General features: G+C 47.9%; 1 protein-coding gene across 3 annotated transcripts; it reads left to right on the top strand.

The window, feature by feature from the left end:
- The first annotated feature begins 5,381 nt into the window (after positions 1-5,381).
- Positions 5,382-14,038, top strand: LOC126990624 (uncharacterized). Of its 3 annotated transcripts, none has more exons than XM_050849306.1 (3): positions 5,382-6,152; positions 6,674-6,696; positions 12,040-14,038. In XM_050849306.1, exon 3 carries the CDS (start codon positions 12,045-12,047, stop codon positions 13,782-13,784), a length of 1,740 nt encoding a protein of 579 aa, XP_050705263.1. In that variant the 5' UTR covers positions 5,382-6,152; positions 6,674-6,696; positions 12,040-12,044; the 3' UTR covers positions 13,785-14,038. The 3 variants fall into 3 exon arrangements, with proteins under 3 accessions (XP_050705263.1, XP_050705262.1, XP_050705264.1); XM_050849305.1 differs by having other exon boundaries at positions 5,382-6,549; XM_050849307.1 differs by lacking the exon at positions 6,674-6,696.
- Positions 14,039-15,262: the final 1,224 nt, after the last annotated feature.

Genomic DNA, 15,262 nt, shown 5'->3' with positions numbered 1-15,262 from the left:
CACGGACCAGGGGAATCCGACTGTCTAATTAAAACAAAGCATTGCGATGGTCAGAGATAGATGTTGACGCAATGTGATTTCTGCCCAGTGCTCTCAATGTCAAAGTGAAGAGATTCAACCAAGCGCGGGTAAACGGCGGGAGTAACTATGACTCTAAAGCGTTAGCCAAAGAGTAGCCCGAAGGTCGAACCCAGGAGGCCTGGGGTAGACCAGAAACATAGTTACTTTTGGTGAGTGGCCTCCACGTGGTCCCGCTGGACACGCAGAGTTGGGGTTTACCCGCCACCCTTCTTAATCCCTGCGTAACTGAGCGCTCATCTCACAGCGATAGCTTTCTTTTCCTCTCTTATTTTCGCCTATCCACATCCAGGATGGCGGAAGCTGTCGCCGGTCGGGGCCAAGACCGCTCCCCTACCTGTCCGGAGTGTGGCTCGACCTACGCCTCCTTTGCGGGGCGCAGGGTTCACCAACGAAGAGCACACCCAGAGACTTTTCATGTCGCGCTTATGCAGGAGACAGTGAACCGACCGAGGGCTAGATGGGACCCCGAAGAGGATAGCCTGATGGCTGCCTTTGAAAGGGACCACCCTGAGCTCTCGGTTGCGGAGCTATGTGCGACCATTTGCGCACAAGTTCTCCCCCACCGTACTACTCTTGACTCGGTTACATCCCATCGTAAGAACCGGCAGTACCAGGACTATCTGAGATCACTACGCAGGAGTTCGCGGCGGCCTCGTAGACCTAGGGCCGCCGTTGGTGGGTCCCCCGTGAGGGCACGGAGAGGGGGTGTAAGAGCTGAGGAGCGACCCGCGGCTGAACTGGTCGCGCAGCCAGTAGAGGCCCCGGCAGCTTTAGAACTTGCGCTCAGCCGCAGTGGAGAGGGGGAAGAGGCCGCACCGACGGAGAATGACGGGGAGCTAGCCAGAGCCCTGGAAGAGTCCGTTGAGGCGGCCTCAGAAAACCTCTCCATTCCCAAACCTAGAAATCTGGCAGACATCCAGGCACAACTCGATGCCTCGATTCCTCCCCGCCCCCCACGTCTTGCCCCACCAAGATCGGGGCATCACACAAACCTCACTCCATCGAGGTTGCGAAGGAGAAAATTTGCAGCCTTCCAAACCCAGTATCGAAGGGACAGAGGCCGGGTGCTGAAAAAGGTATTGAGTGGGGATGATCTTCTCATCACACCGGCCCCTCCGGAGGGATCTTTAACCTTCTGTAAGTCGCTGTTTAGTCAGCCGAGTCCAGAGGACCGCCGGACCCCGGATCTCGTTAGACGGGTCAGCCCATCAGTGATGGGCACCGTCTCGGAGGAGGAGGTCGAGGCGGCACTGAAGGCCACCCCCAAAGCAACGGCGCCGGGCCCTGACGGTCGTCTCATTAGCGACCTGGCAGGGCTCGGGTCTGCCAGGCTTACCTGGGTGGTCAACGAGTGCATCTGGCTCGGGGCTCTGTCCTCCGACTGGGTAAAGGTCAGAACCATCCTGCTGCCCAAAGTGCCATCTCCATCGGAACCAGGGGATCTCCGGCCTATTACAATCACTCCCCTGATCACAAGGCTCATAAACCGGATCTTAGCGAGACGGCTGGACCGGGATACGCCTCTGCCCGCGCAGCGAAGGGCTTTAAGAGGGAGGAGGGCTGCGCCGCAAACATCGTTGTCTTACGGTCGATGATTAAGTCGGCGCAGCGGGCCCCCTCTAACCTATATGTTGCGTGGGTGGATTTTAAAAAGGCGTTTGACTCAGTGAGTCACCCATCCCTGCTGGGAGCGTGCAGGAGGTGGGGTTTTCCATCTAGACTCACTGAGTATGTCTGCCAGATGCACAAAAACGCTGCCACCCAAATTGACGTAGGCGACCCCACTAACATCACTAGGGGCGTCCTGCAGGGGGACCCCCTCTCCCCCTACCTATTTAATATCTGCCTGGACTGGGCCCTGGCTGCACTCCCCAACAACATCGGGGTACAGGCGGGTAACAATAAGATCGGTTACCTCGCCTTCGCCGATGACGTGGCGCTACTGTCCTCAACCCGCTCGGGCCTGCAGGCTTCATTGAGTAAGCTCGCTGAAGCCGCTGCACTTCTAGGCCTCGAGGTGGGCTTTGGCAAGTGCGCCACGCTAGGCATTGCAGCCAATAAGAAAAAGAAGACATGGGCCCAAGACACAACCCCCTTTACCATCTTGGGGAGGCCTATCCAAGCACTGGCACCCGGGGAATTTTACAAGTAACTGGGTGTCAACTCCTACGGGGGGAAAACTCCTCCGAGCAGTCCACCACGCTCGAGGAAGACAGCTGAGAGTAGCCGGTGGTCCAGGCAGCTCTACGAGGCAGTTGACGGCTCCGGGCTCCGTCAACACCTGGGAGGCGCTCGGGCTCCGAAAATCGGACCTTAAAATCTTAGTAGCCCGAGTCCTTGAGGGAGGGCTGAACATATACAGAGAGTTTCGAAATACAAGTGGGGGGGGTGGTCCACCACCCCGGCTAAAAAAGGGCTACCAGTCCCTAGGGCTTGTTGCAAGAAACAAAATATTCTGGCGTCCATTGGTTTGAAGTTTCGGCGCTGTTCAGCGAAGGCCCCTGAAGAAGTAGGCGACGTTTTGGACCCTGTCCCTACTATACTTTAAACTATTAAAGTTAAATATAATATGCATACTAAGTAATAATGCTAAAGTAAAGTTATAATTAATTAAAATAATTAAATTTAAAAATATACTAAATTAAGAATTTCTTGTAATAAGTAAAAACTTTGCACAGAGAAAAAAAAAGCCAAATGCCTCGTCATCTAATTAGTGACGCGCATGAATGGATTAACGAGATTCCCACTGTCCCTATCTACTATCTAGCGAACCCACAGGCAGGAACGGGCCAGCGCCTAACAGCGGGAAAGAAGACCGTGTTTAGCTTGACTCTAGTCTGATTTTGTAGAGACATCAGAGGTGTAGCATAAATGGGAGGTCGTCACATCAGGGGCTTGCTCCGTGCGGCCGACAATGAAATACCACTACTCTGATCGTTTCTTTACTTACTCGGTAAGACGGAATCGGAGCTTCCCCACATGGGATTGCCTCCTGCTTCTAGCCTAAGGCGGCGGAAGGGAGGGCGCGCTTGGTTTCGGCCTTACGTTAGCCTGACCGGGCGTTCGCGCCCGCCGCGATCCGTTCCGAGGACATTATCAGGTGGGGAGTTTGACTGGGGCGGTACATCTGTCAAACGATAACGCAGGTGCCCTAAGGCCAGCTCAGCGTGGACAGAAACCTCGCGTAGAGCAAAAGGGCAAATGCTGGCTTGATCCTGATTTTCAGTACGAATACGGACTGCGAAAGCAGGGCCTATCGATCCTTTTGACTTTATGAGTTTTAAGCAAGAGGTGTCAGAAAAGTTACCACAAGGATAACTGGCTTGTGGCGGCCAAGCGTTCATAGCGACGTCGCTTTTTGATCCTTCGATGTCGGCTCTTCCTATCATTGTGAAACAGAATTCACCAAGCGTTGGATTGTTCACCTATAAAAAGGGAACGTGAGCTGGTTTTAGACCGTCGCGGAGATCTCGATCCCCGCGCTGGCCGCGCGAGCGAGAGCCAGGGGCCATACTTATAGAGAAATTGTGTGTTTGACGTAAGTATCGCCATAACTAGGTGAAAAAGGTGTGGCTCTCACCATAAGATTCAGATTGCATCACTACCAACCACGGCGAGGTACCTTATCAGCTCTGTTCTTTTATATCAATACTTAGGTTAAATAATACCGTAAAATGGTTAAAACTATTTACTAAAAATACACTACATCCGTTATATAATTGTTTTAGACGGAATCGTGAGATTTTTAAATATAATGGCATGTTTTTGTCGGCCCCGTTGAAACCAGAGATTTCATGATGGCAGAAGGTTTTCTGAGCTGCTCAGCTCGGACGCGGCGATTTCTTCCCCTCTCTCCGCCGAGCTGAGGAGGAGGAAAGATAATTGGGCTCAGGAAGAAATCTTCTTCCTGGCCCAGTTATACCAAGAGCATAAGGCAGACTTTAGTGTCTGCAATGCCCGGGGAAATGCGGCTGCCTGGACGGCGATCATCGAACGCCTGACGGAGGCTTAATTTTCCCCGTGGCAGGACCACCAAGGACTGCCAAAAGAAGTGGCAGTCAATGCAATCAACGGCGAAAAGGAATATCTCCGCCCTTAACCCTATACGTTCCGACCCCTTGAGATTTTTCGCGCTCGTATAGCCAGCATCGTATTGATTTTTCTGAACAACAATAACGCTCGTGAACACTAAGTACTGGAACCTAATCAATGGTGTAAAGCAATAGTGAATAATGAGTGAAAAGAAACTCTCAAGAAATAAAATCCTTTTCTCCCTCTTCCTCCTATTCTTCCTTCTTTTCTTCTTCTTCCTCCTCTTCCTATTCTTCCTTCTTTTCTTCTTCTTCTTCCTCTTCTTCCTTCTTTTCTTCCTCCTCTTCTTTCTCCTTTTCTTCTTCCTCCTCTTCCTCTTCTTTCTCCTTTTATTCTTCCTCTTCCTCTTCTTCCTCCTTTTCCTCCTTTTCCTTTTCTCCCAGCTTCTCGCCTCTTTTCTTCCTCTTCATTTTCTTCTGCCTCTTCTTCTTCTTCCTATTCACTTACTTCTTCCTCTTCTTCTTCATCTTCCTCCTCTTCCTGTTCTTCCTCCTCCTCCTCTTCTTCCTCTATTTCCTCCTCTTCTTCCTCTTACTCTTCTTCCTGCTCTTCCTCCTTTCCTTCCTCCTCTTCTTCCTCCTTTTCCTCTTCTTCCTCCTCTTCCTCGGCTTTCTCCTTGTCCCTCTTCCTCTTTTCCCCTCCTCTTCCTCTTCTTCTTTTTCCTTTTCCTCTTCCTCTGCTTCCTACTTTTCCTCCTCTTCCTAGCTTCTCGTCCTACTCTTCTTCCTCATTCTTCCTCTCACTCTTACTTTTCTTCTTCCTTCTCATCTTCTTCTTCCTTTTTCTTGATTTTTCTCTTCTTCTTCCTCCTCTTCCTCTTTCTCTTCTTCCTCCTCTCCCACCTCTTCCTCTATTTCCTCCTCTTCTTCCTCTTCCTCTTCTTCATCCTCTTCCTCCTTTTCTTCCTCTTCTTCCTACTCTTCCTAGTCTTCCTCTTCTTCCTCCTTATTGTCCCCTTCCCTCTTTTCCTCCTCTTCTTCCTCTTCTTCCTCCTCTTCTTCTATACTTTTCCACCTCTTCCTAGCTTCTCGTCCTCTTCTTCTTCCTCTTCTAGCTTCTTCCTCCTTTTCCTCCCCTACCTCTTCTTCTTCCTCTTCCTTTTCTTCTTCCTCTTTTTCCTCCTCTTCTGCATCTTCCTCTCCTTCCTCTTCTTCTTCCTCCTCTCCCTCCTCTTCCTCTATTTCCTCCTCTTCTTCCTCTTCCTCTTCTTCATCCTGTAAACATGTAAATATTAATCCTAAATATCTATCCGTTTCCACTTCTTCTCCTTCTATCTGTATAAATCCTTTTGTGACTAGGCAACCTCATGAACGAAAGATGACGCACATAGCTTGTGCGGCTGCCGAGGGCAGTCATCATTTCGTCTCGATAGAGTTCACATCTCACGCTCCGTGTAAGACACAAAACCAGTAAAAAGACAAGTTAAGCAAGGACTTTAACTCCAAACCTGCTAAACTTATATTGGTGGCAGCGATTACAAAGCGATTACAAAGGATTTATCATCGAATAATACTGGCCTACACAAAGTGCCTCAAATTACGTGGTGACTCCATACCAGTGAACCAGTGTGAACTCCAGCACAATCGCAAACTCCAGCACACCCTCTCTACAATTACGGGATTACTACAGTCCCTATGAGACGACTACAAGCCCCATCGCTCGTACTTGCACCTACAAAAGAGGTCATCACCTACGTTGTATCACCAAACCAACAATCTTTGCCACCACTCAACAAACGTCCGTGACCAGTCTACCCAAAAATCCCACCTCAATTAACGGGATTAACCCCTGCCGAGCTCCCCCAACCCTGTATCTTCACAGTCACAAGAGGAGGAAGAGGAAGCCGTATTAGTAGTGAAGAGGTAGTAGCCGCGGCCAGGCAGCTCAAATCAACGCGTCAGCGGTCAGCGTCAGCGTGCCGTCAATCACAGCATCGTCAACACCCACCCCCGGCTAGTGGAACACGCCGCACAATTTTGGTTTGTCACCTGAACAATCACTCAAGTAAGACGAAACGTTGTTCCATAATTTAGTACATGTACTGTCGAAACCCCCCATTTCAAATAACATTCTCACCCTCGTCTCCCATTCTCCACTAATTTACCCAAATATAATCGCCATTTCATTTGTTCTTAATCCCTTACACGGATTACATTTAAATTCCTATCCCTACTCTCTTGTATTCAATACCGTTCGCCTTCAGCGCTCCTCCCCTCCCCGTTCACCAGCCCTACCCCTCTTTCGCCGGCGGCAGCCACGCCTTGCTGATCCCAGTGATATGTGTCGCCATCTGCACATCTGCTGATCCCAGTCATTTATGCCCTTGTACCGACCCACTCTTTCCTCAAGCGACCTCACGACTGCTTCACACCCAAGGTATCTTACCATTTCCTTACGGATTACCTACGAATCTTCCTATAAACTTCCCTTTACTCTTACTTAATATTTCCCTTCCTATAATTTTCCTTATATACGTCCTAATATCTCCCGTACATTACAGCTTGTGCCGGTGAGCAGAGAGAAGTGAGTTAACCCACATCTCCTGCGTCCCAGTCTCCCCCCTCACCATACATCAGCCATACCATCATGCTCTGGTCTCCTTACAAACGCATCAGACACAGCTAAGTGACTCCCCCGTCTAACTCCCCATGTCCCAGGATCGAAAATTGGAAGAGGCTTTATCCTCTGCCTTTAGCGGTTTAACAATTGATACTCCCCATCACACAGTCCTCCGTTCAGGAGCTGCTTATCCAAAACCTATTCCCCCAGCAACCCCATTACCTCCTGCTGAGCAGCCCCCCTCAGAGCTTTCCCGGACTACTTCTTCCCAGACAGAACAGCACCAAAGTGACCCAACCATGAGTGAAAAACCTCAAAACGTCATTTTACGGGGCGAGGATAAAAATCCAAAATATACGGGCTCAGAGGAGACCGGCCCCGACCTCCTAACTCACCTGCAGAGGGTAGAGGATGCTTTTACCAAATTCCGTTATACAAATGAAAAGGAGAAATTGGCCCACCTTTACGACAGCATCCACACGGGCCCTTGTCGGGCTCAATCCATTATAAAAAGTGACGCATTCAAGAAAGCCAAAACATATGATGAAGCGAAAGCGAATCTCATCAACCATTTCGGCTCCACATGCAAACAAGGTGCCCTGTCAGTCTTGTTCCGCCTAGCGGCTACCTACCGTCCCAAAATAACGGCTAATATTGCAGTGGATGACTGTTTAGGCGTCGCGGGTGGAGCCTTCACAGAGTTTGAAACCCAATTCCGTCACTCCCCGTGGACTACCGATGAGAAAATGAACCTTGAGGATGTGAGCCGCCTTTTCTCATACTTTGTCTTTCTCCTCAATTGCACGGAGACACTCTTCAAAGAGTTACAAAAGGATGAACCCCTACCAAAAGGTAGAACCCTTTTCAACCACATCAGTCCCCTGTCGGGGCGAGAGCCACCAACAGAACCCCCATCCTCAGCGGTGAGGGGTGTCAGATTTCAGAGGGGGCGTCCCCAAAGTCGCTCCCCGACCGGAGCTCAGACCCCTAGGAACCGCTCTACCACACCCCGCGGCCGCCGCCCTTACACTAGAGGCAGGGGTCGCGGGCGTGGCTATAACACTCAATATTGTTACAACTGCAGAATCACAGGACACCATACACGTAATTGCTGGTACGGCAGCAACACCCAACAGTCAAATCAATATTGTTCCTACCATAAGACATCAGGCCATAACACCAAGGATTGCCGCGCGAGGCCCCGGGGAGGTACCTCGTCGGGGGAAGCCTCGCGCCACGTCTCCCGCAATAACATAGGCTCAGGTACAAAATCACACCAGGTGCGTGGTATTCATACAACACCCCTAACCCGCACACCTTTAAACAAACCAAGTACATCCACAGCTCATTTTGACATTGAAACCCAACCTACGGATGTTGCAACCACTACCATGAAACACCACCGCATTGCTCTTTATCCCCAATCCTCCCTTGCCATGACTGTCCCTGCTCAGTGTAATGGTCGCCAAATTAGTGTTTTCATGGACACAGGGGCATGTCCCAATATCATAAACATCGGTACATTGCGTGCCTTACATGACGCAAAGACAACCTTGGTATTGGAACCTCCCTGCCTAAAATTAAGTGGACTAGATGACACATCATTTAAAGTAGTTGGACACACCCCCTTGTCTATCCAGTTGGCTAACTCCCTGTCCCCGATTACAGCCACCTTTCATGTGTGTCATGGTTTGAATATCCCAGGTGATATTCTTTTGGGTCTTCAATCTATGCGGGAACACTGCTTGTCCCTAGCTCCAGCAGAAGATTGTGTTTACCAACATGAAACACCAATTAGGACACTCACGGCCCCAAAGCCATTGTTGTGCACTTCTCCCTCCGCCGATGGAGAATATACTCATCTTTCTAGCGTGGCCCAGCGGTCACTGGTTGATACTTCATCTCCAGCAGTGCATGTTATTAAGGAACAAAGTGCATCATCCTCCAATACATTACCTCCCTCTCCCTCTTCTTCCTCTTCGCAAGAGCATTTGAGGGTCCACGGCGTTCTGGCGACTGACGTCACGTTAGAAGGACGTGGATCAGCTATGCTTCAAATGCGTCTTGCTGGTATAAGTGATGAATGTGAGGCTATCTGTATGAGTGAGAGCTTGAAGATGAATGCCATGACTATGGAGGATGCACTTTGCAAAGTAGATAAAAATGGTCAAACCTTCCTAATAATGCACAACTCATCCCCGTACGTACGCAAGTTCCGTCAAGGGACATGCGTCGTTGACTTTGAAGTTCTACCTGAACGCATAGGTAGCGTACAGGAATCAGAGATCATCTCCCCCTCTGAGATATTGCGGAGTGATCATCATAAACAAAAAGTAAATGATTACCTAGCTACTCATCTCAAAGATCTAGCTTTTCCAGAAGCAAGGGAGAAATTGCACAACCTACTAGAGACATACCACTCCATTGTCAGTCTGCCGGATGATCCTATTGGATCCACAAATGTTTTAACACATTCAATACCGGTTGATCCCAATACCAACCCCATCTATGTGCCTGCATACAGAACACCACACTCTCAAAGACCTATCCTAGATACTGCAGTCAAAGACATGTTAGCATCAGGTATTATAGAACACACTACTTCTCCCTGGAACTTTCCCATTTTCCTTGTGAAGAAGAAAAACGGCCAATTTCGGCCAGTTGTAGACTACAGGAAACTAAATGCTGTTTCGCACCCTCAAAGATACCCCTTACCTCACTTGCAGGATATTTTAAGCAGCATGGGCACCAACAACAAGGTTTTCACGACCTTAGATTTAGCAAGTGGCTATTGGCAGGTTGCCCTCGATGAGCATAGTAAACCGCTCACAGCCTTCTCTACCCCTTCGGGTCACTGGCAGTTTCGTAAACTCCCCTTTGGAGTTAGTGGTGCGCCACTAACGTTCCAAAGGCTAGTCAACAAAGTCTTGCATGGCCTCCTTGGCAAACAGGTTTTCGCCTTTATAGATGACATCATCATAGTGTCACAGGATGTCGACTCACATTACCTTACTACAAGAAGTATTTGATCGCCTTTACCAGGCAGGTCTAACTCTGCGTTTCCCAAAATGTCATTTTTTGCGTCCAAGCATCACATACTTAGGCCATGTCCTAGATCAGAATGGTGTACATACGACTCCTGATAAAGTCAAGGCTATTTTTAACTATCCTGTGCCAACAGACGTGAAATCTGTCCGCTCCTTCCTAGGACTGTCCGGGTACTATCGATCCTTTATCAAGGACTATTCACGCATTGCAAGACCCCTCACTCAACTTTTGCGCAAAGACTCCACATTTACATGGGGGGCGGAACATCAGGAAGCTTTTGATTACCTTAGAACAACACTAACATCCCCGCCTGTCCTGGCCTACCCAGACCACACAAAAGACTTTTTCCTGTACACAGATGCTTGTGGCAAGGGCCTAGGAGCCGCCCTCATGCAATATGATGTTAGAAATAAATTACAACCTCTAGCATATGCAAGTCGCACGCTCAACAAAGCAGAATCAAACTACAGTACTACCCACCTTGAGGCCCTTGCGGTCGTGTGGGCATTACGTCATTTTCGTGACATCATTTATGGCTACAATATCCATGTCAGAACCGACCACGCAGCCGTGGTGGAATTATTCAATACTAAAACCCTCACGGGGAAATTGGCCCGATGGAGCCTCATTGTCCAAGACTTTAATCCTTCATTTGCTCATGTCCCTGGAGCAGTAAATCAGGTAGCGGACGCCCTATCCAGAAATATCGGCGCGATAATGGACATGAATGTAGATCATTTTGATGACCCAAGTCGAACTCATGACCCAACTTTGAATGATTCCATACGCGCAGCGCAACAAACAGATAACTTCTGTCAACCCATCCTATACTATCTGCAGAGTGGCGACCCCAATTCCTTGCCAACACTACCTGTACCCTTAACTGACTTTGATCTCAACGACGGCATCCTCGTCAGGAATACATACATCACAACTAAATACGGTCCGCATAGGGAAGTTACACAAATCGTCGTACCAGAAAGCCTAGTCTCTATGATCTTGCATAACATACATTCTTCCCCTCATGCCGGCCATCCTGGAAAAAGTAGAGCTTTGATGCAAGCCCGTTTGTTATATTATTGGCCACGTATGCGGCTCGACATCATTGATTACATCAACAACTGCCACACTTGTGCAGAAAATTATGGATCCATTACTCAGCAAGTCCCCATCAAAAGCTATCCCATACCTTTAGAGCCATGGGATACCATTGCTATTGACCTATTGAAATTACCCCAAACTACTGAAGGCCACAAATACCTATTGGTTGCCATTGATCATTTCAGTCGTTTCTCGGTTCTAGTTCCCATAGTGGACAAGCAAGCAACTACTGTGGCTAAAGCTCTCATTGATGACGTCTTTTGTAAATATAACACCCCTAAAGTCCTCATCTCAGATAATGGCACAGAATTTAACAATAAAATCTTGGAGGCAATCTGCAGGGAATACCAAGTTGATAAGGTAAATACCATGGCTTATCATCCAGCTTCCAATGGCATGGTCGAGCGACAAAATCGAAAAATCATTCAGACACTTCGCTCTCTGGTCGGTGATGTCTCAGTAACTTGGCACGAATGGATGCCTCAGGTAATGGCTTCTCTTAACTCATCTCTCCATAAATCAATAGGTGACACACCTCATTTTGTCATTTTTGGCCAGGACCATCGATTGCCATACTCATTCCTCCTCAAAGAGGACACGCCCATCTATAATTTTGATGACTACGTTCGAGTCAGAGGGACAGACTTCCAGAAGATCTATAAACGGGTTACCTCCAACATCGAGGATAGCAAGGCTGCCATGAATGCGTCACAATGGAAATCAGCAACCGACAAATTATTGGTCACAGGGGACATTGTCTATTTAAAATTCAGGAACCCAAAACAAACTAGCACCTCGCTTTGAGGGACCGTACCGAGTACTGTCCTACGACAAAGGGAATAAGGTCAAGATCCGCCACCTGACTACCTTGGAAACGAAGCTTGCACACCTAGACCACCTAAAACGCACTAACCGACCTTCTTCCTCAACCTGTGAGAGTCGACCCCTGCCTGACGACCCTCTAACGACACCGACAAATACTCCAGGCCCAGCTGAGGTGGACACTACCAACGACTACAGGAAGAAACTAAGATCATACACATCTGCACACTGATGCATTTGTACGGAGAACCATCTTCATCCCTTAGTGTCCCTTCTCTTCTCCCACAATTTTTTTCCCTTATCCATCCACTAACCACTTTCTATTATCTCACCCAGTTGCGATGCTACTCCCTTGCCTATGTGTCTTGGGAGGTGTTCTCCTGGTCCTCCCCACAAATGCCACGAAGCAGCCCTCCTATGAACAACACCTACGTGTGGGGGCAATCGTGGAGCCAGACGGCCCCGTGATGGTGGTGGAGGACGTGGTCGATGTCCGCATTACCCTATGCGATTTTCGTGAGCTGGAACGACTCCATATACCCCAGTTCCGGCGCCAGATCCAGCAAGCGGAAGCGGTTCTCCAGCAGACCTCGGACACAGTTCATAAACTAAACCATCCACTCACGCTGACATATTTCTCTACTCTCATGCTATCTTTCCTAAATATCCAACAATCCTTTGATAGTCTGCTAGAATGGACCCCTTTTTCAACTTACCTTAAAACACCAGTAGCCCACGCCAGGTCCAAGCGTGGTCTCATCGACATTGGTGGGAGATTGTTAAAAGGCCTCATTGGTACAGCTACGGAAGCCGATGTTGCTGAGGTTCACGATCAGTTAGACAAATGGGGTACTATTTTGAATAACCAGGCCATTGTTCTCAGTTCCCAAAACAAAGCTATTGAGACGGTTGTTAAGACTCAAAAAGTTATCATAGACCGCTTCAACAACTTCACATCCCTCATAACCCAGCTTCAGCAGGACCAACACCAGTACTTATTGGCTCACCATTTGGCTTTAATGGCAGCAAACCTCAGAGCTGTCTACCTTGCAATCACAAATTTTAAATTAGCACTGCAGGACACATTTACACTCCTCAGAGACGTGTTAGATGGTGTTGTAACCCCTTCCCTTCTCACCCCTCAGGAACTTATGCATGTCATTGATTGGGCCAGAACAGAAAAAGGCTTCACTCCTGTTTTCAGTGAGACCCAGGTTCAATATTATTATCCCTACATGGAGGCAACATTGACTACAGATGGTATCTTGGTGCATATCCCCTTTAGGTCGCCAGATATGTTCACTATCTATCACATTCATCCATTCCCTACAGTTGTCAATTCTTCCATCTACCAACTATCTACATCTCATGCCACTCTCTTGGTTTCATCAGATTTCATGCACATTGCTTTTCCAGCTGACTTTCATGATTGCCATATCACCCGATTCCAGATGTACCTTTGCCCTGCTTATCAGTACGTCTTTTTGCCTACCAGTAATTATCCCTGTGAGATGGGTCTAGTTAGGAACTCCCCAATTGAATCTCTGTGTCTTTTCACCCCAGTCGAGGATACCACCATCTTCCACCTTAGAGTGAAACCCTGGCGTTACTTCTATTTCCATCATCCCATTGCTCTTACAGTTACTTGCCCTAGATCCCGACCTAGCAACACCGCTGTCCACGGCTCCTTTGTCATCTTGGAGGCCTGCAGTCTCACATCCCACAACCTAACCACTAAACAATCTAACCATCTATTGCTTAACCAAACCTTTCATACCTACAACCTCAAACCCTTTCACTTGCCGACACCAACAACTCCCCTACAACTCAAACCCTTACACTCTTTAGGAGACACCTTACCCAACCTCACTGCACCGAACATCACCCTACAACCCATTTCCTCTCTCACCATCTGGCCAGAACTTCGCCCCGACACAGTATACCCCATCCTCGCGTCACTGACTACGGTACTGACGCTCACTGTGATCCTGGCTACCCTCCTCATCTGTGTCTTCCACCGCCGCTACGCCTTCCTGCGTCGAGCCGTCCTCCAGCGCCCCTTACAGCCCGCAACGGCATAGGCCATATTCCCGTTGTCCAATAATATTTTTTTTTTTCATTGGGCATAATTGTATTCATATGCCATTTATCTATACCCAGAGGACAGGATAATTTCTTACAATAACTAACTAACATGCAAGTCCTCTGTGATATGTATCTATTTACCATTTGTATCTACGCCTATATCTCCATATACAACCAATTTTTTTTGTTTCCATATTTCAACTTACCCATGTATGTATTCCCATACCTTTTATTCCATGATCATGATCATATTTTCTACTATGTATTATTTCTCATGTTATATTTAGTTAATAAATCATTCTCCCGGGAGTTTAGATATTAGAAAACAAATATTTTTTTTTTTTTGTGCACTTGTTTTTTTTTTATTTGTTTATACACCATTACTATAGGTAATGTAACCATGTGCAAATTGTTTAACCTGCATTTAACTGCTATTTGCCCCTCATGGGCTTATCATCCTGTATCCCATTCATTATTTTTTTTTTCCATTCCCTTATACTGTGTACTTCCTTTCTCATCTTCATACTTTCTATACCTCATTTTGCCCGGCCATCCTTGTACATAGAGTTTTACTTTCATCGTGGCGTGGGCGCCACGCTAGCCTGACCGAGCATTGTAAACATGTAAATATTAATCCTAAATATCTATCCGTTTCCACTTCTTCTCCTTCTATCTGTATAAATCCTTTTGTGACTAGGCAACCTCATGAACGAAAGATGACGCACATAGCTTGTGCGGCTGCCGAGGGCAGTCATCATTTCGTCTCGATAGAGTTCACATCTCACGCTCCGTGTAGGACACAAAACCAGTAAAAAGACAAGTTAAGCAAGGACTTTAACTCCAAACCTGCTAAACTTATAATCCTCTTCTTCCTCCTTTTTGGTGATGATGGTGATGGTGGTGATGATGATGGTGGTGATGATGGTGATGATGGTGGTGATGATGATGGTGGTGATGATGGTGGTGATGATGATGGTGGTGATGATGATGGTGGTGATGGTGATGGTGGTGATGATGGTGGTGGTGATGATGGTGGTGATGATGATGGTGGTGATGATGGTGGTGATGATGATGGTGGTGATGATGATGGTGATGATGATGGTGATGATGGTGATGGTGGTGATGATTATGGTGGTGATGATGGTGGTGGTGATGATGATGGTGATGATGGTGGTGATGATGATGGTGGTGATGATGAAGGTGGTGATGATGATGGTGGTGATGATGGTGGTGGTGATGATGGTGGTGATGATGGTGGTGATGATGATGGTGGTGATGGTGATGGTGGTGATGATGATGGTGGTGATGGTGATGATGGTGATGGTGGTGATGATGATGGTGGTGATGGTGATGGTGGTGATGATGATGGTGGTGATGATGGTGATGATGGTGGTGATGATGATGGTGGTGATGATGGTGATGATGGTGATGGTGGTGATGATGATGGTGGTGATGATGGTGATGATGGTGGTGA

This window comes from Eriocheir sinensis, unplaced genomic scaffold, assembly GCF_024679095.1.
Source record: "Eriocheir sinensis breed Jianghai 21 unplaced genomic scaffold, ASM2467909v1 Scaffold1818, whole genome shotgun sequence".
Classification (NCBI taxonomy): domain Eukaryota; kingdom Metazoa; phylum Arthropoda; class Malacostraca; order Decapoda; family Varunidae; genus Eriocheir; species Eriocheir sinensis.
Note: the sequence above shows the minus strand (reverse complement) of the source record. Positions and strands in the feature narration are given on the sequence as shown.